At 41.7% G+C, this 20497-nt stretch overlaps 1 protein-coding gene across 1 annotated transcript in view; it reads left to right on the top strand.

Moving 5' to 3' along the window:
* Positions 1-20497, top strand: part of Efhb (EF-hand domain family member B) — a 55962-nt gene that overhangs the window by 16922 nt on the left and 18543 nt on the right. Inside the window, exons 6-9 of the mRNA XM_048354773.1 lie at positions 1856-1985; positions 12186-12269; positions 14595-14662; positions 18370-18524. Coding sequence (XP_048210730.1) covers positions 1856-1985; positions 12186-12269; positions 14595-14662; positions 18370-18524 — 437 coding nt within the window. The remainder of the gene's footprint in view (positions 1-1855; positions 1986-12185; positions 12270-14594; positions 14663-18369; positions 18525-20497) is intronic.

Below are 20497 nucleotides of genomic sequence, written 5' to 3'. Positions count from 1 at the left end.
TCACAAAATAGCTACCCCAGTCACAGGGTTACAGAGCAAAAGATGTTAACTGCCTACCCCATGCTTTTGCTTATCCTGTTCTAAAGCCCTAGTAAAGAGAATCTGATTGGCTCAGCCTGGTGGAGAATTTTTGCACCTATAAACAGTGGGAAGGCAGTTACACATCCTATGAGGTGGGAGTCACAGCTCCTGTAGGTCACAGCAGGAACAGTGTTAGGAACTATCCCAAAGCAGAGAAGGATGGTTCATTAAGTTACAGTCATGTTTTTATGTAGGGTTTATATTTTTATGTCACCATTTACTGTTAAGTCTATAATTTCTCCAGTGTACCTCTTTTTGGTCTCTTTGTCAAAATGAATTGGCCATACATGCTTGAATTTCTGAGAACTCTACTCTGACACTGGTCTTGTATATCTATTTTATCTTTTCTTTTTCTTTCATTTCTTTTTTATTCCCCTTTACTTTTTTTCTCCAGTCCTGGGGTTTGAACTGAGGGCCTGGGGTACTGTCCCTAGCTTTCTTTGCTCAAGTCTAGTGCTCTACCCCTTGAGCCACAGAGCCACTTTCAGCATTTTCTGTTTATGTGGTACTGAGGAATTGAATCCAGGACTTCATGCATTCTAGGTAAGCACCCTACCACTAAGCCACATTCCCAGCCCTGTAATATAATTTTAAACCAGGAAGTTTGGTGATGTTAATCTTGTCTTTCTCAGCATTGCTTTCACTATTTGAATTCTTTGACTACTTGAGATTTTCTTTTTCTTCTATTTTTGTCAAGTATGCTACTATTGAGATTTTAATAGGAATTGTTGAATTTCTATATTGCTTTAAGTAGTATAGAGGTTTTAACAGTATAAATTCTTTTACTCTAGGAATATGAAATATCTTTCCATTTATTTGCATTCTTTTCATTGTTTTCAACAGCGATTCACAAGTGTGAATGTGTGTGTGTGAGAGAGAGAGCGAGCCAGAGAGAGAGAGAGAGAGAGCACGTGTGTGCTTGTGTGCTAGCGCTAGGGCTTGAATTCTGTCCTCCAGTGCTATCCCTTAGTTTTTTCTGTTCAACACTGGTGCTTTACTACTTGAGCCACAGGTCAAGTTCCACCTTTTTATTGGTCAACTGGAGGTCAGAGTCTCATGGACTTTCCTGCCCAGGCTGTTTTCAAATCTTGATCCTTAGATCTCAGCTTTCTGAGTAGCTAAGATTACAGATGTGAGGCACTGGCATCTGGCAATACAGTTTTTAGTATACAAGTATTTTGCCTTTTAAGTTAAATGTATTCCTAAGTGCAAGGTAAGGTGGTACATGTGTGACTGTAGTCAACTAATCATGAGATTGGGGTAAGAGAATCACTTGTGCCAAGGAGTTCAAGGCTGGCCTGGGCAACAAAGTAAGGTTCCATTCAAAAATACCAAAGGCTAGTGATGTAGCTTAGTGGTAGACAACTTGCCTGGCATGCGCAAGACACTGAGTTTAATCCCAAGAACTGCAATCAGAGCCTAAACTTTTTCCTAAGCGTTTTATTGACTAATTATTGTAAATGGGATTGTTTTCACAATTTATTTATTTTTTCTGCTAGGTAGTTATTATTTGTTTTTGGTACTGCCTATGGGATTTTCTACATATAGCTGTCCAAATCTTAACATGAGTAGTATTGTACATATCTCACCAGTCTGTAGCTCACATTGGAGGAATGTGTCTGTCTTCTGTAGCCAGCTCTGCACAATGCCCTACACTGTTTTGAGTTTGTTCCTTGTCTCCATCTCATTCTCAATGTCCATGAGAACGTAATGTGCTTCTTATAAGATAAGGTTATGTGTGTCTTGAATCATCCCTCCTCCTCCTCCCTTCCAGGAGAACCAAAGAACCGGAAGTATAACCCATCAAGTTTCCAAACATCCAACGTATTTGGAGTCCGAACACCACACTATAATAATGGAAAAGGCATGGCAAAATCTTTATATTGGCTCCATGAACTACAAATGTAAGCTTACTGTATTCTCTCCAGGATTTAAATACAGTTTTTCTTTAAAAGATTTCAAAATGTACATTTTTATTAGTTGTACAAAAGAGTTATCATTTAACAAAGCAGTTTATGAATATATCTTGATCAATGTCACCCCTTTCTATGTTTTTACCCGTCCCTCTTCTACCTACCCCTTCCCTCACTCTTCTTTATTTTGTAGGATATACATTGGTTTCTTTTTTTTTTTTTGCCAGTCCTAGGGCTTGAACTCAGGGTGTAGGCTGTGTTTCTGAGCCTCTATGTGCTCATGGCTAGTGTTCTAATACTTGAGGTACAGCGTCACTTCTGGCTTTTACTGTGTATGTGGTACTGAAGAATTTTACTCAGGGCTTCATGCATGCTAGGCAAGCACTCTGCCACTGAGCCACATTCTCAGTTCTCCTGAGCTCTTATTTTTCTAGCACTATATCACTTGAGCCACAGTGCCACTTCCAGTTTTTTCTGTGATTAATTGTAGTTAAGAGTCTCATGGACTTTTCTGACTGGGCTGGCTTCGAACCTGGATCCTCAGATCTCAGCCTCCCCCTTATTTTTCTTTTGAGACCAGGTCTCATTGCTTTGTAACCCTGTCTGACCTACAAATCCTGGTCCTTCTGCCTCAGTTACAGAAGTGCTGAGATTACATGCATATACCACCAGCAATTAGAATAATGTTTTGTTAGATGATACTTTGAGGGATTTTTTTTTTTTTGTAACAGTCCTGGGGCTTGAACTCAGGGCCTGAACTCTGCCCCTGAGCTCTTCAAAGCTAGTTTTCTTTTTCTGTTTTTCTGGTGCTTAATTGGAGATTAAAGGCTCAGGGACTTTCTTACTTGTGTTGGCTTCAAACCACAATCATTAGATCTCTGCCTCCTGATTACAAGTGTGAGCCACTGTCTGACTTCCTTACAGTTTTAAATTTCAATTAAATGTTTCAATACTTAATTGAAATATTACTGTGAAAGCAGTTGGGGATTTTTTTAGTTCCTTTGACTTGTCAGATTTTTAAAAAGCTCAGTACTTCATTCTTTATCATGTTTTTTTTGTTCTATAAACTTGGAGTCAGTAAAGCATGTTCACATTTTTGCACATTTTTTTTAATTTAAAAATTTAAAATTATTTTTTAGGTATTTTTTTCCTTTCCGTTTTTATTTACTTATTTTTTGCCAGTCCTGGGGCTTGAACTCAGGGCCTGGACTCTGTCCCTGAGCTTCTTTTGCTCAAGGCTAGCACTCTACCACTTGAGCCACAGAGCCACTTCTGGCATTTTCTGTTTATGTGGTGCTGAGGAATCAAACCCAGGGCTTCATATATTCTAGGCAAGCACTCATCACTAAGCCAAATTCCCAGCCCCAAAATTTTAACTTTTGTCCTGGTCCTGGGGCTTGAACTTTGGGCATGGGCACTGTCCCTGAGCTTTTTTGCTCAGGCTAGTGCTCTACCATTTGAACCACAGCTCCACTTATGGCTTTTTCTTTTCTTTCGATGGTTAACTGGAGGTAAGCATTTCACAGACTTTCCTGCCTGGGCTGGCTGTGAACCGCGATCCTCAGATCTCAGCAACTAGCATTACAGACATAAGCTACCAGTGCCTAGCAGTAAAGATATTTTTATCCTTTCTAATTTTTTTTTGTTAATACTTAGGTTTTGAATGCAAGAAATTGTAATGCTTGCTTGGCAGTGCTCTATGGCTTGAGCAGTGGCCCCTCTGCACCCATATTTTGGCTTTTATGTCCATATTGCCTAATTGTTTCCAAAAGGAAATCTGCAAGTGTTTTACCATGCCTCTTTACTCTGTCAACTTCAGATATTCAATATTCTCTCTCCACATATATTTGCTTTTTCACTAGTTATAAAGAGATTCCTAGTGACTAAGTTCAAACCCCAGTTTGGCAAAAAGCAAAAAAGAGAGCCTCTATTTATTTTAACTTTATACTTATAAGATTAGTATAACTTCCCCCATGTATTTGCTTACTTGTGAATTGCCTGTTTGTTGTTTCTATCTATTGGGTATTTACTTATTCGATGCTTAATTCTCTTTTTTGTGTTGTTACAGTGTTTTGTGTTGTTAAGACAGAATCTTTTCTTTTTTTTGTAATTTATTTATTAATTAAACAAAAATTTTTTGACAAGTTGTTGTGCAAAAAGGGTACAGTTACATAGTAGGGCAGTGTGTACATTTCTTGTGATATCTTACACCCTGTTTTTCTTTCCCTTCCCTAGGTCAGGTAGACATATATACAATACACAATGTACCAAGAATATATACAGTAGCCACGTGGCCTACGCCAAAGAAAATTCGCCTAGGGCTTTAAATGTAATGTCGACATTAGACAATATGTCAACAGTAGTCTTATATGAACGTACATACATAGCTTTTGAGCTATTGTATTCCACTGAGAGGTCAATTTTTGACCTTTATATGTTGAGTAGTTGTTTGGTTTTAGTTACATAATGTTGGGTCGCTGCCCCAATCCTGTGGGAAATACCATTTGACAAGCAGTTTTTTGTTTCACAGACCTGGTCTCTTCTGTCTCTCCGTCATCCCATCTTAACAGTCATATATCAGGGAAATCATGCCCCTTTGTTTTCTGTGTTCTAGGCTTGTCTCGCTCAACATTATTTGTTCAAGTTCTGACCATTTCCCTGCGAATAACAATATTTCACCATTCCTAATTGCTATGTAGTATTCCATTTGTGTATAGGTACCATATTTTTTGGATCCATTCATCTGTGGAGGGGCATCTGGGTTGATTCCATATTTTGGCTATTGTGAATTGTGCAGCGATAAACATGGAAGTACAAATGTCTTTTTGATATCTTGGGACCTGCTGTTCAGGATAGATGCCTAGGAGTGGTATGGCTGGGTAATAGGGTAGGTCTATATTGAGCTTTTTGAGAAACCTCCATACTGTTCTCCAAAGTGGTTGTACTAATTTGCACTCCCACCAACAATGGAGAAGGGTTCCTCTTTTCCCGCACCCCCTCCAGCATTTGTTGTTTCCTGAGTTCAGAGTATAGGCCATTCTAACTGGGGTGAGGTGGTATCTCAGGGTTGTTTTTATTTGCATTTCCTTTACTACCAGGTATATTGAACATTTCCTCATATGTTTCTTTGCCATTTTTATCTCTTCTCTTGTGAAGTCTCTCTTTAGCTCCTTTGCCCATTTCTTAATTGGTTTACTGGGCTTGGAGGGGCTTAGTTTTTTGAGTTCTCTGTAGATGACATATATTAGGCCTTTGTCTGTTGCAGTGCTGGTAAAGATCTTTTCCCATATCGTTGGCTGTCTTTCTATTTTGGTGTCTGTGTCCTTAGCTGTACAGAAACTTTTTAATTTGTAGTAGTCCCATTTGTCGAGTCTCTCCCCTATTTGTTGTGCCCCTGGGACTATATTCAGGAAGTTCCTTCCTGTGCCTATAAGTTCTAGCGTCTCTCCTACTCTGTCCTTCAGTAGTTTCAAGGATTTAGGTCTGATATTGAGGTCCTTGATCCATTTTGAGTTGATCTTGGTGCATGGTGAAAGGCTTGGGTCTACTTTGAGTTTTCTGCATATGGCTGCCCAGTTCTCCCAGCACCAGTAGTTGAAGAGGCTAATTCCATTGTATGTCTTTAGCTCCTTTGTCGAATATCAGCTGACTGTAAGAGTGCGGTTTTATTTCTGGATCTTCAATTCTGATCCATTAGTCTTCCGGTCTGTTTTTATACCAATACCAGGCTGTTTCTGTTATGGTGGCCCTATAGCAGAGCTTGAAGTCTGGTATTGTAATACCTCCTGCACTGCTTTTTTTGCCTAGAATTGCTTTGGCTATTCTAGGTCTTTTGCTGTTCCATATGAATTTATGGATTGCTTTCTCTATTTCAGTGAAGAATGTGACTGGGGGGCTGGGGATATAGCCTAGTGGCAAGAGTGCCTGCCTCGGATACACGAGGCCCTAGGTTCGATTCCCCAGCACCACATATGCAGAAAATGGCCAGAAGTGGCGCTGTGGCTCAAGTGGCAGAGTGCTAGCCTTGAGCGGGAAGAAGCCAGGGACAGTGCTCAGGCCCTGAGTCCAAGGCCCAGGACTGGCCAAAAAAAAAAAAAAAAAAAAGAATGTGACTGGGATTTTGATAGGGATTGCATTGAATTTGTATAACAATTTGGGCAATATGGCCATTTTCACTATATTGATTCTGCCTACCCATGAGCATGGGAGGTCTTTCCATCTCCTTGTGTCTTCTTTGATTTCCCTTATTAGATTTTTATAATTCTCATTAAATAGGTCCGTCACGTCCTTGGTTAGGTTGATCCCTGGGTACTTTATTTATTTATTTTTTTTTGGCTACTGTAAGTGGAATTGTTTCCATAATCCCCTTTTCTGCTTGTACATTGCTGGTGTACAGAAAAGCTGCTGACTTTTGTGGATTGATTTTGTATCCTAGTACTTTGCCAAAATGGTTTATTAGGTGTAGGAGTTTGGGGACTGAGATTTTTGGGTCTTTCAGGTATATAAGATCATGTCGTCTGCGAACAGGGATAGCTTGATTTCTTCCTTGCTGATGTGGATCCCTTTGATGTCCTCCTCTTGTCTTATTGCTATGGCTAGGGATTCCAGCCCTATGTTGAAAAGAAGTGGGGAGAGGGAGCATCCTTGTCTTGTTCCTGAGTTTAGGGGGAATGATTTAAGTTTCTCTCCATTTAATATGATGTTAGCAGTTGGTCTGTTGTATATGGCTTTTATTGTTTTGAGGAATGTTCCATCTATTCCTGTTCTCTCCAGAGCTTTTAATAAGTATGGATGTTGTATTTTGTCAAAGGCTTTTTGGGCATCGACTGAGATAACAATGTGATTCTTGATTTTAGTTCTGTTGATGTGGTGAATTACATTGATTGATTTATGGATGTTGAACCATCCTTGTGACTGTGGGATGAAGCCTACTTGGTCATGATGTATAATTTTCTTGATCAGTTTCTGGATCCTGTTAGCTAATATCTTATTGAGGAGCTTTCCGTCTATGTTCATTAGTGATATTGGTCTGTAGTTCTCTTTTTTTTGTTGGGTCTTTGCCTGGTTTGGGAATGAGTATGATATTAGCTTCATAGAATGAGTTTGGGATTTCTCCCTCTGTTTCTATTTTGCAGAAGAGTTTGAGGAATATTGGTATTAGTTCCTCACTAAAGGTTTTATAGAATTCGTTGGTGAATACATCTGAGCCTGGGCTTTTCTTTGTTGGGAGATTCTTGATTACCCCCTGTATCTCGCTGTAAGTTATTGGTTTATTTAGTTGATTTATTTCTTCTTGGTTCAGTTTGGGAAGTTTATACTTCTCTAAGAATTGATCCATTTCTGTAAAATTATTATTATTATTATTATTTTATTTATTTATTTTTTTGCCAGTCCTGGGCCTTGGACTCAGGGCCTGAGCATTGTCCCTGGCTTCTTCCCGCTCAAGGCTAGCACTCTGCCACCTGAGCCACAGCACCCCTTCTGGCCGTTTTCCATATGTGTGGTGCTGGGGAATCGAACCGAGAGCTTCATGTGTAGGAGGCAAGCGCTCTTGCCACTAGGCCATATTCCCAGCCCCTCTGTAAAATTATTGTTTTTTAGTGAGTAGAGGTTCTGGAAATAGTTCCGTATGATTGTTTGAATATCGTGTGTACTTGTTATTTTTCCGGTGGAGTCCCTGATTTTACATATATGAGTCTTTTCTCTTCTTTTTTTTGTAAGTCTTGCAAGGGGTCTGTCAATTTTATTTATTTTCTCAAAGAACCAGCTTTTAGTCTTATTTGTTGAATGGTCTTTCTATTTTCAATCAGATTTATCTCTTCTTTAATCTTTGTGATCTCTCTCCTCCTAGTCATTTTAGATTCGATCATTTCTTGTTTCTCCAGATGTTTCAGTTTCATCGTGAGGTTATTCACCTGCTCTGTTTCCATTCTTTTAATGTGAGTGCTGAGGGCGATGATCTTGCCCCTCAGTACTGCCTTAGCTGTGTCCCATAGGTTTCTTTGTGATGTATTTTCATTGTCATTGTGGCTTATGAATTCGTTAATTTCATCTTTAATTTGGTCTGTGGCCCAAGTGTTGGATAACAGTGTGGGGTTTAGCCTCCAAGAATGTGTATAGCCCCTGTGGTAACCGTTGTTATTGATGGTTACCTTTAATCCACTGTGGTCAGATATAATACATGGGATGACGTCAATACTTTTGTATTGGCTGAGGTTCTTTTTGTGGGCTATGACATGGTCTATTTTGGAGTATGATCCATGGGCTGCTGAGAAGAAGGTGTATTGGGTCTCTGTAGGGTGGAAGATTCTGTATAGATCTGTCAGATCCATTTGGGCTATGGTGTTACTTAGGTCCTCAGCTCCCTTGCTGATCCTCTGGGTGTTGGATCTGTCTCTTGGAGAGAGTGGGGTATTAAAGTCACCCACTATGATTGTGTTTGGGTATATCTTGTTCTGTAGTTCTGTGAGAATTTGCTTGACATATGTAGGGCCTCTTTTGTTTGGTGAGTACAATTTATTACCGTGATGTCTTGATTCTGGATTTTTCCTTGTATTAAAACGTAGAGACCTTCTTCGTCTTTTTGAGTTGGTTTTAATGAGAAGTCCAGCTTGTCTGAGATCAGAATGGCTACTCCTGCCGTTTTGGTAGGTGCGTTTGCTTGAAAGATCTTGCTCCATCCTTTCATTCGGAGCCTGTTTTTATCCCTTGCTGTAAGTTGGGTCTCTTGTAGACAACAGATGGCAACTTTTTGTTTGCAGATCCATTCTGCCAGTCCGTTCCTCTTTATTGGAGAGCTTATACCGTTTATATACAAAGAGATCAAGGATAAGAGTGTTTTTTCTCCTTCCATTTTCTTGTTGGGCTGTTTTTCCTCTTTTTTTTTTTTTCTTGTCTTTAGTTAGCTGCTCTTTCTGTTGGGCTCTGGCTATTGTAGTTTCTGTTTCTGTCTGTGTGTCCTGTACGATTTCTGTTGGGTGGGAGTCCCCTCTTAGAATTCGCTGTAGGGCTGGTTTTTTATTCACATACTCCTTTAGATCCTCTTTGCTATGGAAAGATCTGGTTTTCCCCTCAAATATGAACTCCAGCTTCGCTGGATATTTTATTTTAGGTTGGCAATTGTTGGCCTGTAGGACTTGGATGGTGTTCTTCCATTCTCTTCGCGCATGGTAGCTTTGTGTGGAGAGGTCTGCTGTTATTCAGATCCTCTTCCCATTGTAATAAATTTCTTTCTTTGCTTTGGCTGCATTCAAAATTTGCTCTTTATTCTTGAGATCTGAAGTCTTGAATATTATGTGCCTTGGCGTGGCTTTTCTAGGATCTGGTCTGTCAGGTGTCCTATAGGCTTGGGTTACCTGGATGGGGTCCCTTGTGAGATTGGTAAACTTTTCTGCAATCACTTTATTGAGAATATTTTGAAGCCCTCTGCTCTGGTATTTGGCTCCTTCTTCTATTCCAATTATGTGCAGATTATATCTCTTGTCTTTGTCCACTAGCTCCTGGATTAGTCTGCCCTGGAGCTTTACCGTTTCTTAGAGTATGGTAATTTTCTGGTTCTTATAGGCTGCATCATCGTCCAAGAGAGAGATTCTGGCTTCCATATGGTCAATTCTTCGTGCTGTGGATTCGAGTGCTGAGTTTATGGATGTCAGAGAGCTATTTATGGTTGCCAGATCAGCTCTGATTGTGGAAATTTCTTCCTTTAAAGAGTTGTATTTTAAATCTATTTTTTCATGCATTTCACTTCTCAGGATGTTAAGGTCTTTGATGGAGGTTTGCACTGAATCCATTTTTGCTTCCATTTCTTTCTTGGCTTCCTGGATGTCCTTCAAGACTTCTGCTCTAAACTCCTGGAATTGTTTTCTGATTTCGTTTCTGAGGCTTTCCATCATTTCTGCTAACCTAGCCTCAGTTGTTTTTTTATTCTCCATCTCCTCTTCAGTTGTGCTGCTTTTTGGAGCTGGCGAGTTGGCTTGCCCTTTGATGAAATTTGTTATATTTCTTTGTGATTTGCACATCTGGAGATCTGTGGGTAGCTCCCCTGGTTTGGCTTTGTGCTGGTTCCCGCTGGTCTGTCAGTGGGAGACTTGTTTGTGTCCTGGCTCTGGGTTTGAGTTTGGCTGTTGAATCTTACTGCCCAATGGGTGAACATGACCATCTCGGTTGTTGCCGAGGTGGTCACCCTCACTGCACTTGGGGGTGGGTAGGTTCTGTTTCTTTCTCTGCGGGACAGTGTCCTGCCGCTGTGTTGTGCTGACCCTAGCGTGCCCCTGGTGGGGGTTTGCTGGTCACTGATTCAGCGTGGCGTGGAGGCTTTTCTCTTCTTTGGTTCTTTTTTCGACTTGGTATCTTGGTCAGGGGAGCTCATCTCTCAGGCGGTTCGCCCTCCTGTGTGGATTGCTCCGGGGCCAGTGTTGTTGAGGGGCGACCCACCCACTTGTGTGAAATTTGCCAATCTGAGTGGGTGCTGCCGCTGGGGGGCCCTGCCCACCTGTGCGGGGTACACCTACCAGAGCGAGCCCTGGGTTGTTGGGGTGTGCTTGTGCCCTTCTGCAAGTTTGCTGTGGGGGGCAGTATGTGTGGGCCCCAGTGGGATCAAGTGCCCGGGCGTGGGTTGGTGCCCGCAGACAGCGCCTCTGCTGCGAGGAGGGCATGTGATTGGGCCCAGGTGTCCCTGCTGGGCTGGTATTGCCCATCAGTGCGCCGGTGACTTTTGTTCAAAAAATCCGTGAGGCCCAGGCACCTCGGGTGGGGCTTCCAATGCCTGCCGGTCCCGGGCCCCTGTTGGGAAGCGGGCAGGGCCGGTGCTGCCAGTTCAGGCTCCTCTGATGCCTTGGCTCTGCTCTGCTCCTGCTAGCTCCTGTGTCCTCCTAGAGTCTGAAGGGACCTTTTGCTGCCTGATTTGGGGGTTCTTTGTTCCCTTGGGGTGGGGAGGGGAAGGGAGGGAGCTCTAGCTTCTTTGTAGGGTTTGGGTCTCTGATAGCTGGTCTCTCGTTGGGGGAGGGGGTAATGGGGAACTTATTGGTCCTGGATTGGGTGTGTATCCTGCGCTGCTGTTGGCCCTTTGGAGGTGGTGTGCTGGGGTGTGGCGATCGGTCATTTGGTGGTGTCGGCCCTGGCTCTCCCCTTCTGCACTGCCTGGTTCCCCCGCCTGTTCAGGCCAGGGTCGGCGGGTGGGGGTGGGGTACCCCGGAGATTTTCTGGCTCCGTGCAGGTTATGGGCTCTTCTTTTTTTGTTATTTTTTGTTTTCTGCATTTCTCTATTGCTTCTGGCTGCTGGTTTTGCTGGGTTCTTGATGGGGTGTTCGGTGCTGGAGTTCCCAGCTTGCTATTCAGTTGGAGCGAGTTGGGGTGCCTCCCTACTGTGGTGGCGCCATCTTCCTCCCATCTAGACAGAATCTTTTCTTGTAGCACTGGTTGGCCTCAAATTCACCCTTCTCCTAAGTGGTGGGATTACCATTATGGGCCCAGAAGTCCAGCACAATGATGGGTTTTCTTTAAGCAATTTTAGGAGTTAACACTTACAACAGTGACAATTTACCCTTTGTTTTTATTCATCTGAAAATATTTTTGGGTTGGGAATGTGGCTTAGTGGTAGAGTGCTTGCCTAGCATACATGAAGTCCTGGGTTCGATTCCTCAGTACCACATAAACAGAGAAAGCCAGAAGTGCCTCTGTGGCTCAAGTGGTAGAGCGCTAGCCTTGAGCACAGAGAGGTTCAAGGACAACCCAGGCCCTGAGTTCAAGCCTCAGAACTGGCAAATAATAATAATAATAACAACAACAATAATAATAATATAGAAAAGAAAATATTTTTAGCCATATGTCAATGGCTTATACATATAATCCTAGCAACTTTAGGAGGCTGAGATATAAGATCGAGGTTCAAAGCCAACTAGGGCAGGAAAGTCCCAGAAACTCTTTTCTTAAGTTAATGACTGAAAAGCCAGAGGTATAATGGTAGCTTAGGTCTTGAATAAAAAAGTTAAGGGATAGAGCTCAGTCCCCTTATTCTTTAATCAAATATTTTTATTATACAGAATAAACATCAGGAAAACATGCATAAGATCTTTTTTTATAATCATGGAAATTTTCTTTTGAAACTAGATCTGTTCACTGAAGGTGTGGGGATGCTGACATTTCTCTTGTACATTTTGCAGACAAGATACTGACAATTTTTTAATTTTGTAGGAAAAATGGAAGTAAAATTGTATCCAAGAGAGTTGATGATTTCAAAGAAAAGTTTCAACATAAAGTTGGAAGAGTTTTAGATCCGTAAGTAAATGATTAACTTATTATTGCTAGTGTTTCTGGAATTTAAAAAGTACTCTTAAGGTGAATATTGGTTTATGTTCCATTAGATGTTTCTATCTATTAAGTAAAAAGAAAAACAACCCTATATTGATGTATCTATGTCTGTAGATACATTTTCCTGTTATCGATGGGATTCTTTTCACATTTATAGTACTTGGGTTTCCAGGAGAGAAGAGCTCTTAAGGGTAGACCAGGCATTTGGAGATGTAGGAGGGAGAATTTTATATGAAGCTTTATGTTTAGAAAGTTTGACATATAATCCAGCTTTAAATTTTTCTCTGTCCCTGTTTATATTTTGGAAAGCTTGCTCTGATTTTTGGGGGGAGGGGGCTGGGTTAGTAAGAGGCACTAAAAGTATTCAGCCATTGTTAATGCAAGTAGGTGGTCAGACTAAAAAAGTTAAGACCTGATGATTGATCATTACAGTTTGCCTGAAAATATAGTGTTTAGCGCTGTTGGCTCAGGCCTGTAACCCTAGCTACTCAGGAGGCTGAGATATTAGGATCATGGTTCAAAGACAGCCTGAGCAGAAAAGTCTGTGAGATTCTCCAAGTAACCACCAAAAAAAAAAAAAAGCCAAAAATAGATCTGTGACTCAAGCGGTAGAGTGTTGAGCAAAAAAAGCTGAGAGAGAAAGAGGTGGGAAGCAAGAAAGAAGAGAGAGAGAGAGGAGAGATAGTACAGGCTACTAAAAACTTGTGGGGGCAAAGGAGCTAAAGAAAGACTTCACAGGAGAAGAGATAAAAATGGCAAAGAGGGCTGGGCCTAGTGGTAAAGTGCTCACTTCGTATACATGAAGCCCTGGGTTCTATTTCTCAGCACCACATATACAGAAAACGGCCAGAAGTGGAGCTGTGGCTCAAGAGGTAGAGTATGGTATTTTTCCACATGTTTGGGTCAGTGACTTTACATTATGCATCAAAACCCAAACAACTACTAAACATAAAAAGGTCTAGAATAGACCTATCAGTGGATCACAATAGCTCAACAGCTATGTACACATGATCATATAAGATGAGGATAAGCAAAAACAACTCCAAGAGAAGGACACAAGAGGATTCTATTGTTGATGTTACATTTAAAGTTCTTGAGCAAAAAGAAACCAGGGACAGTGCTCAGACCCTGAGTCCACGCCCCAGGACTGACAACAAAAACAAAACAAAACAAAAAAAATGGCAAAGAAACATATGAGGAAATGTTCAACATCCCTGGCAGTAAAGGAAATGCAAATAGAAACAACCCTGAGGTACCACCTTCACTCCAGTTAGAATGGCCTATACTCTGGTCTCAGCCAACAACAAATGCTGGAGGGGATGCAGGGAAAGAGGAACCCTTCTCCACTGTTGGTGGGAGTGCAAATTAGTACAACCATTTTGGAGAACAGTATGGAGGTTCCTCAAAAAACTCAGTATAGACATACCCTATGGCCCAGCCATACCACTCCTAGGCATCTATTCTGAACAACAGGTCTCAGGATATCATAAAGACACCTGCACATTCATGTTTATTGCTGCACAATTCACAATAGCCAAAATATGGAAACAACCCAGGTGCCCCACTGCAGATGAATGAATCCAAAAGAATGTGGTACCTATACACATTGGAATACTACATAGTGATTACAAATGATAAAATATTGGTATTCGCAACAAATAATGTTGAGCGAGACAAGCCTAGAACACAGAGAACAAACGGGCATGGCCTCCTTGATATATGACTGTTAGGGTGGTGGTGGGGGGAGGGGACAGTAGAGACCAGGTCTGCAAAATAACAAACTTCTTTTCAAATGGTATTTTTCCACATGTTTGGGTCAGTGACTTTACATTATGCATCAAAACCCAAACAACTACTAAACATAAAAAGGTCTAGAATAGACCTATCAGTGGATCACAATAGCTCAACAGCTATGTACACATGATCATATAAGATGAGGATAAGCAAAAACAACTCCAAGAGAAGGACACAAGAGGATTCTATTGTTGATGTTACATGTAAAGTTCTAGGTGAATTTTCTTTGGCATACCCTATGTGGTTACTGTATATGATTTTGGTACACGGGATATTGTATATATGCCTACCTGATCTAGGGAAGGGAAAGAAAAACGAGGGTGTAAGATATCACAAGAAATGTACTCACTGCCTTATTATGTAACTGTACCCCTTTTGCACAATACCTTGTCAATAAAATTTAATTCATAATTTAAAAAAACTCATGGGGAAACATACTTAAAATGTCAGGGAGGACATTTGCTTGGTGCTTTAACTAAAGGATTTTTTTTTTTATAGCATTGCAGAGACAATGAATATCCCCCCAGGCCATGCCTTTGGAGGTTGTCTCCATCCTGAGATGTATGGTAAATATACAAACGTTCTCCTTAAACTTCATCAAAGCCAGGCACCCAACTCAGTCTAGAAATCCTAGCTACCCACGAGGGTGAGATCTGAGGATCAGGATTTAGAGCTAGCTCCCCCCCAAAAGTTCTGGAGACTCTTATCTCCAATTAGCCAATTAGGTTTAAGTGGTAGAGCACTAGCCTTAAATACAAAAGCTCAGGGATAGCACCCTGGCCCTGAGTTCAAGCCCTAGGCCTGAAAATAAATAAATAAATATTCACAAAGTTACTCAATTAAACTCAGGAACTTTCAAAAGTTATGATTTTAGCTGGGTACTAGTGCTCATGTCTATAATCCTAGCTACTCAGGAGGCTGAGATCTGAGGACTGAAGTTCAAAGCCTGCCTAGACTGAGGAGAGTCTTATCTTCAATTAACCAGCAAAAAACTGGTAGTGGAGGTGTGGCTCAAGTGGTAGAGCACTAGCCATGAGAGGAAAAGCTAAGAGACAGTGCCTGGGCCCTGAGTTCTAGCCCTAGGACCAGCACAAAAACAAACAAAACAAATCAAGTTAGGCAGCACCTCAAAAACCTGTATTCTTATTCAGGAGGCTGAGATCTGAGCTGCCTTTGAATTGTGATTCTCAGATCCTTTAGCCTCCTCAGTAGCTAGAATTACAGGTGAGAGCCACCAGTGATAGTGACCAAGACTATTATCTTCAAGCAAAAAGCTGGAAGCATGGGCTGGGAACATGGCCTAGTGGCAAGAGTGCTTGACTAGTATACATGAAGCCCTGGGTTCGATTCCCCAGCACCACATATACAGAAAACGGCCAGAAGTGGCGCTGTGGCTCAAGTGGCAGAGTGCTTGCCTTGAGCCAGGGACAGTGCTCAGGCCCTGAGTCCAAGGGTCAGGACTGGCAAAAAGCTGGAAGCAGATGTGTGGCTCAAGTGGTTAGAGCCACTAGGAGCCCTTGAATTCAAGCCCTCGGTACCAGCACAAAAGAACTAAAATATAAAATAGCATTAAAAATTTACCAATTAGGGCTGGGCTATCTATGGTAGAGGACTTGCCATATCAGACTTCCCAACTCTGTGTGTGTGTGTGTGTGTGTGTGTGCGCGTGTGTGTGTGTGTTTTCTAGGGCCTGTGCACTGCCTCTGAGGTATTTTGTTCAAAGCTAGCACTCCACAGCCCCACTTTCAGTTTTTTGGTCATTAATTGGAGATAAGAGTCTCACTTGAAGATAAGAGACATTCCTGCCTAGGCTGACAAATCCTTAGATCTTTGCCTTCCCTGTAGCTAAGATTACAGGTGGGAACCCCCAGTGCCTAGCTTCCTTACTGTTTTGAATTTCCCTTCCAGGGTCTTTTTTTTTTTTTTTTTTTTTTTTTTTGGCCAGTCCTGGGCCTTGGACTCAGGGCCTGAGCACTGTCCCTGGCTTCTTCCCGCTCAAGGCTAGCACTCTGCCACTTGCGCCACAGCGCCGCTTCTGGCCGTTTTCTGTATATGTGGTGCTGGGGAATCGAACCTAGGGCCTCGTGTATCCGAGGCAGGCACTCTTGCCACTAGGCTATATCCCCAGCCCCCTTCCAGGGTCTTTTGGGGGTCTTGTTCACTTTAGAATGGTCTGATGGCCTAGGTCTGCAGCACTTGCCCTGTCTCTGGAGCCAGTATTACTGGTGGGCTTCTCACCTCTTCTCAGGGGCTTTCCCATGAGGGAAATAATTAGCATAATTAGCTCCTGATTGTATGATGAATAAGTAACTTACACTAGCCATGGATACCTATTTAACAAAGACCCTTGATAGAGAGTTACACAGGATAGGTGTAAAAATTAGATAACTTAAACTGGAACCAGTGTTGTAAATTAGTTCAGCTAGCATATCACAGCCAACTGCCAGGATGACCTTGCTCCAGTGACTGCTAAGAGGTTGGGCTGGAGGGTGGGGAAGTGTGTAGGCCAAGAGAAAAACAGTAGAGGCAGAAAATCTTCTCTGGTAACACCCACTAGCCACCATATCTGAAACAGGTGAGGATATTCTCACTGGGCATGGGGGCCAGGACTCCTGGAGAATGGAACTGTCGGTGGGGATGAGGGGGTGCTGGTGGTGATGGGGTGGGGGTTGGCTAAGGCTCCAGTAACACTGATGGGATGGGAAGAAGTCAGTCTGAAACATGGGAACTGGAGAGCCAACTGGAATCTAGGAGGGAACAACAAATTTGATTATTATTATTATTATTTTACAAAAGATCATAGAAGTTCAGCCAACTCCAGACATGATGAATAGCCCTCAGTTGGGAGTAGTCCCAGCTTTCAGATCCTCAGTGTTGTGCATAAATGTTGAATAATAAGTAGTCAAGCAAAGACTCCATTGTCTTACTTAGGAAAAGAAAGGAGTTGAACGGGAGTGATGATGTCCCACAAAACTTAGGCTTTTTCGTTTTTCTCTTGAGCAGAGAAGTGATAGGCTAGAAATACCACTATCTTTCTATTATTATTATTATTATTATTATTATTGGTGGTGGTGGTTATGGGGCTTAAACTTGGCCTGGGCACTATCCCTGAACTTCTCAGCTCAAGGCTAGCACTGTACCACTTTGAGTCACAGTGCCACTTCTGGTGACTAATTGGAGATGAGATGCACATACTTTACTGTCTGGGCTGCATTTGAACCATGGTCCTCAGATCTCAGCCTCCTGAGTACCTAGGATTACAGGAGTGAACCACCACTGCCTGCCTCTTTTAATTATTTAATGTACTTTTTGTTGTTGTTGGCAATATTAGGGCTTAAATTCATGGTCTGGGTACTCTCCTTTAGCTTTTACACTCAAGGCTGGTGTTCTACTACTTGAGCCATTCCTCCACTTCTAACTTGTTACTGCTTTTTGGAGGTAAGAGTCTCATAGAGTTTTCTGCCCAGCCTGGCTTTGAACTGAGACCTTTAGATCTTGGCCTTCTGAATAGTTAGGGTTACAGGTGTGAACCCTTGGTCCAGGCTTACTTTATTGTACATAAAAAAGTTCTGTATAATAGCATCATAGTTAGATAGGAGGCTTTTTTCATTCCCTGAGGTTGCTAGATCTCTCTCTCTCTCTCTCTCTCTCTCTCTCTCTCTCTCTCTCTCTCTCTCTCTCCCTCCCTCTATCCTTCCCTCCTCACTTTCCTCCTTAAATGGAAATAAATGAACCAGGTGCCAGTGGCTCCTATCTGTAATTCTAGCTACTCAGGAGGCTGAGATGTGAGTATCATGATTCAAAGCCAGCCTGGGCAGGAAAGTATGTGAGACTCTTACCTCCAGTTAACTACCAAAAAATCAGGAAGTGGAGTTGTGGCTCAAGTGGTAGAGAATGAGCCTTGAGTGGAGAAATGCTAGGGACTGTACTGAGGCCCTGAGTTCAAGCCCCAGGAATGGCAAAACAATAACAGCAACAACAAAACCAAAAAGAAGGGGCTGGGAATATGACTTAGTGGTAGAGTGCTTGCCTCATATACATGAAGCCTTGGGTTTGATTCCTTAGCACGACACATATAGAAAAAGCCAGAAGCGGTGCTGTGGCTCAAGTGGTAGAGTGTTAGCCTTGAGCAAAAGAAGCCAGAGGCAGTGCTCAGGCCCTGAGTCCAAGCCCCAGGACTGACAAAAAAAAAAAGAAAAAAAAAAGAAAGAAAAAAAATCCCCAAAACAACAACAAAAAACACAAAGACTTTCTTTTCTTATTTCTTTTACAGGAGTTGGTGATCTTATTCATAATAGACCTTTGGAAGAATGTCTTCGAGGGAAAGATAGACAGCGAGCCATGATTGCAGCCGTCCGACACCACCTGAAGAAATTTAATTTCCAAAACTTTGACAGTTTGCTGGAGGCCTTTCATCATTATGACAAGGTCAGTGGTAGGGCAGACCTTTTGGGTTATGTATAGGCTGAACTAATTCCAGCAGGCAGATGCAGATCAGGGTCAAATCTAGTCACTACTTGTCTTTGTTTGGATTTAAAAAACCCTTTTTTTTTGTACTGGGGATCAAATCCATTACATAGCACTTGCTAGGCAAGTGCTTGGCTCAGGGCTACATCACAGCCTACTGTCTTTGTAATTCAACTTTCACTGAAATACAGTCCTTTCTTTATGTGGATTATTATTCGTAGCTGCGTTTGTCCTACTGCAGAATTGAGTAGTAGTAACAGATTACTATCTATCATTAGGTTCTCTTATTTCAACTCCCTCTTCCCCTCCCAGTTATTTTTAGACTAATTGTATAGGGTCCAGACATCTATAAATCAGCATTCAATTGCATTTCACACAAAAATGAGGGTTTGGGTTTTCATTTTAAAAATTGTTATTACGGGCTGGGAATGTGGCTTAGTGGTAGAATGCTTGCCTAGCATGTATAAGCCCTGGGTTCCATTCCTCAGTACCATATAAACAGAAAAAGTAGGAAATGGTGCTGTGGCTCAAGTGGTAGAGTGCTAGCCTTGAGCAAAAGAAGCTCAGGGACAGTGCCCAGGCTCTGAATTCAAGCCCCAGGACTGGAAAAAAAAAAAAAAAAAAAAACACCCAAAAAACAAAAACCAAAAAAAAACAACAACCCCAAAACAAAAAACAACCCAGTTAGTATAAAGGTGATAAACAGTGGGTTTACACTTAAATAACTCAGAACAAAAGTGTGTAAAAATCCAAATGCCTAGCTTTTTTTTTTTTCAAATTTTTATTATCAAACTGATGTACAGAGAGGTTATAGTTTCATACGTTAGGCATTGGATACATTTCTTGTACTGTTTGTTACCTTGTCCCTCATACCCCCCTCCCTCTCCCCCTTTCCCTTCCCCCCCTGAGGTGTTCAGTTCACTTACACCAAACAGTTTTGCAAGTATTGCTTTTGTAGTTGTTTGTCTTTTTTTACCCTGTGTCTCTCAATTTTGGTATTCCCTTTCAATTTCCTACTTCTAATACCAGTATACACAGTTTCCAATATACTCAGATAAGATTACAGAGATAGTGTAGGTACAACCACAGGAAGGTGATACAAGAACATCATCAATAATAGAAGCTACAGATATAGATGGGACGTTGAAAGTAGTTACAACTGTGATATAACAATTGTTTCCATAACATGGAGTTCATTTCACTTAGCATCATCTTATGTGTTCATAAGGGTATATCTATTGGGCTCTTGTGATGCTCTGCTATGACTTGCCTAAACCTGTACTACTTATTCCCAATAAGGGAGACCATAGAGTCCATGTTTCTTTGGGTCTGGCTCACTTCACTTAGTATAATTTTTTCCAAGTCCTTCCATTTCCTTAAAAATGGGGCAATGTCATTCTTTCTGATAGAGGCATAAAATTTCATTGTATATATGTACCACATTTTCCTGATCCATTCGTCTACTGAGGCTGCCTAGCTTTTTAAGATAAACCAATTTGTATTTATAGGTATTTAAAAAAATTGGCAGTTATTTGAATTCAGGGTCTCACACTGTCTAGGCAAGTGCTCTACTACTTAAGCTATACCCCACTCATTTCAAGATAATTCTTCAATATTAAAATAAGAACTAGTGGGGTACCTGTGGCTCACACCTGTAATCCTAGCTACTCAGGAGGCTGAAATCTGTGGATCACAGTTCGAAGTCAGCCTGGGTAGGAAAGTCTGTGAGACTTTTTTTTTTTTTTTTTTAATAAAACTGTTCCTGGGGCTTGAACTCTGGGCTTGGGTGCTGTCCTTGAGCTTCTTTTTCTCAAGTCAAGTGCTCTACCACTTGAACCACAGTGCCACTTCTGGCTTTTTTGAGTAGTTTGTTAGAGATAAGTCTCATGGATTTTCTTGCCCAGGCTGGCTTTGAATTGAGATGATTAGATCTC

This window comes from Perognathus longimembris, chromosome 10 (genome assembly GCF_023159225.1).
Source record: "Perognathus longimembris pacificus isolate PPM17 chromosome 10, ASM2315922v1, whole genome shotgun sequence".
NCBI classification, from domain to species: Eukaryota; Metazoa; Chordata; class Mammalia; order Rodentia; family Heteromyidae; genus Perognathus; species Perognathus longimembris.
The sequence above is the reverse complement of the archived record's forward strand: the minus strand, read 5'-3'. Positions and strand labels throughout refer to the sequence as shown.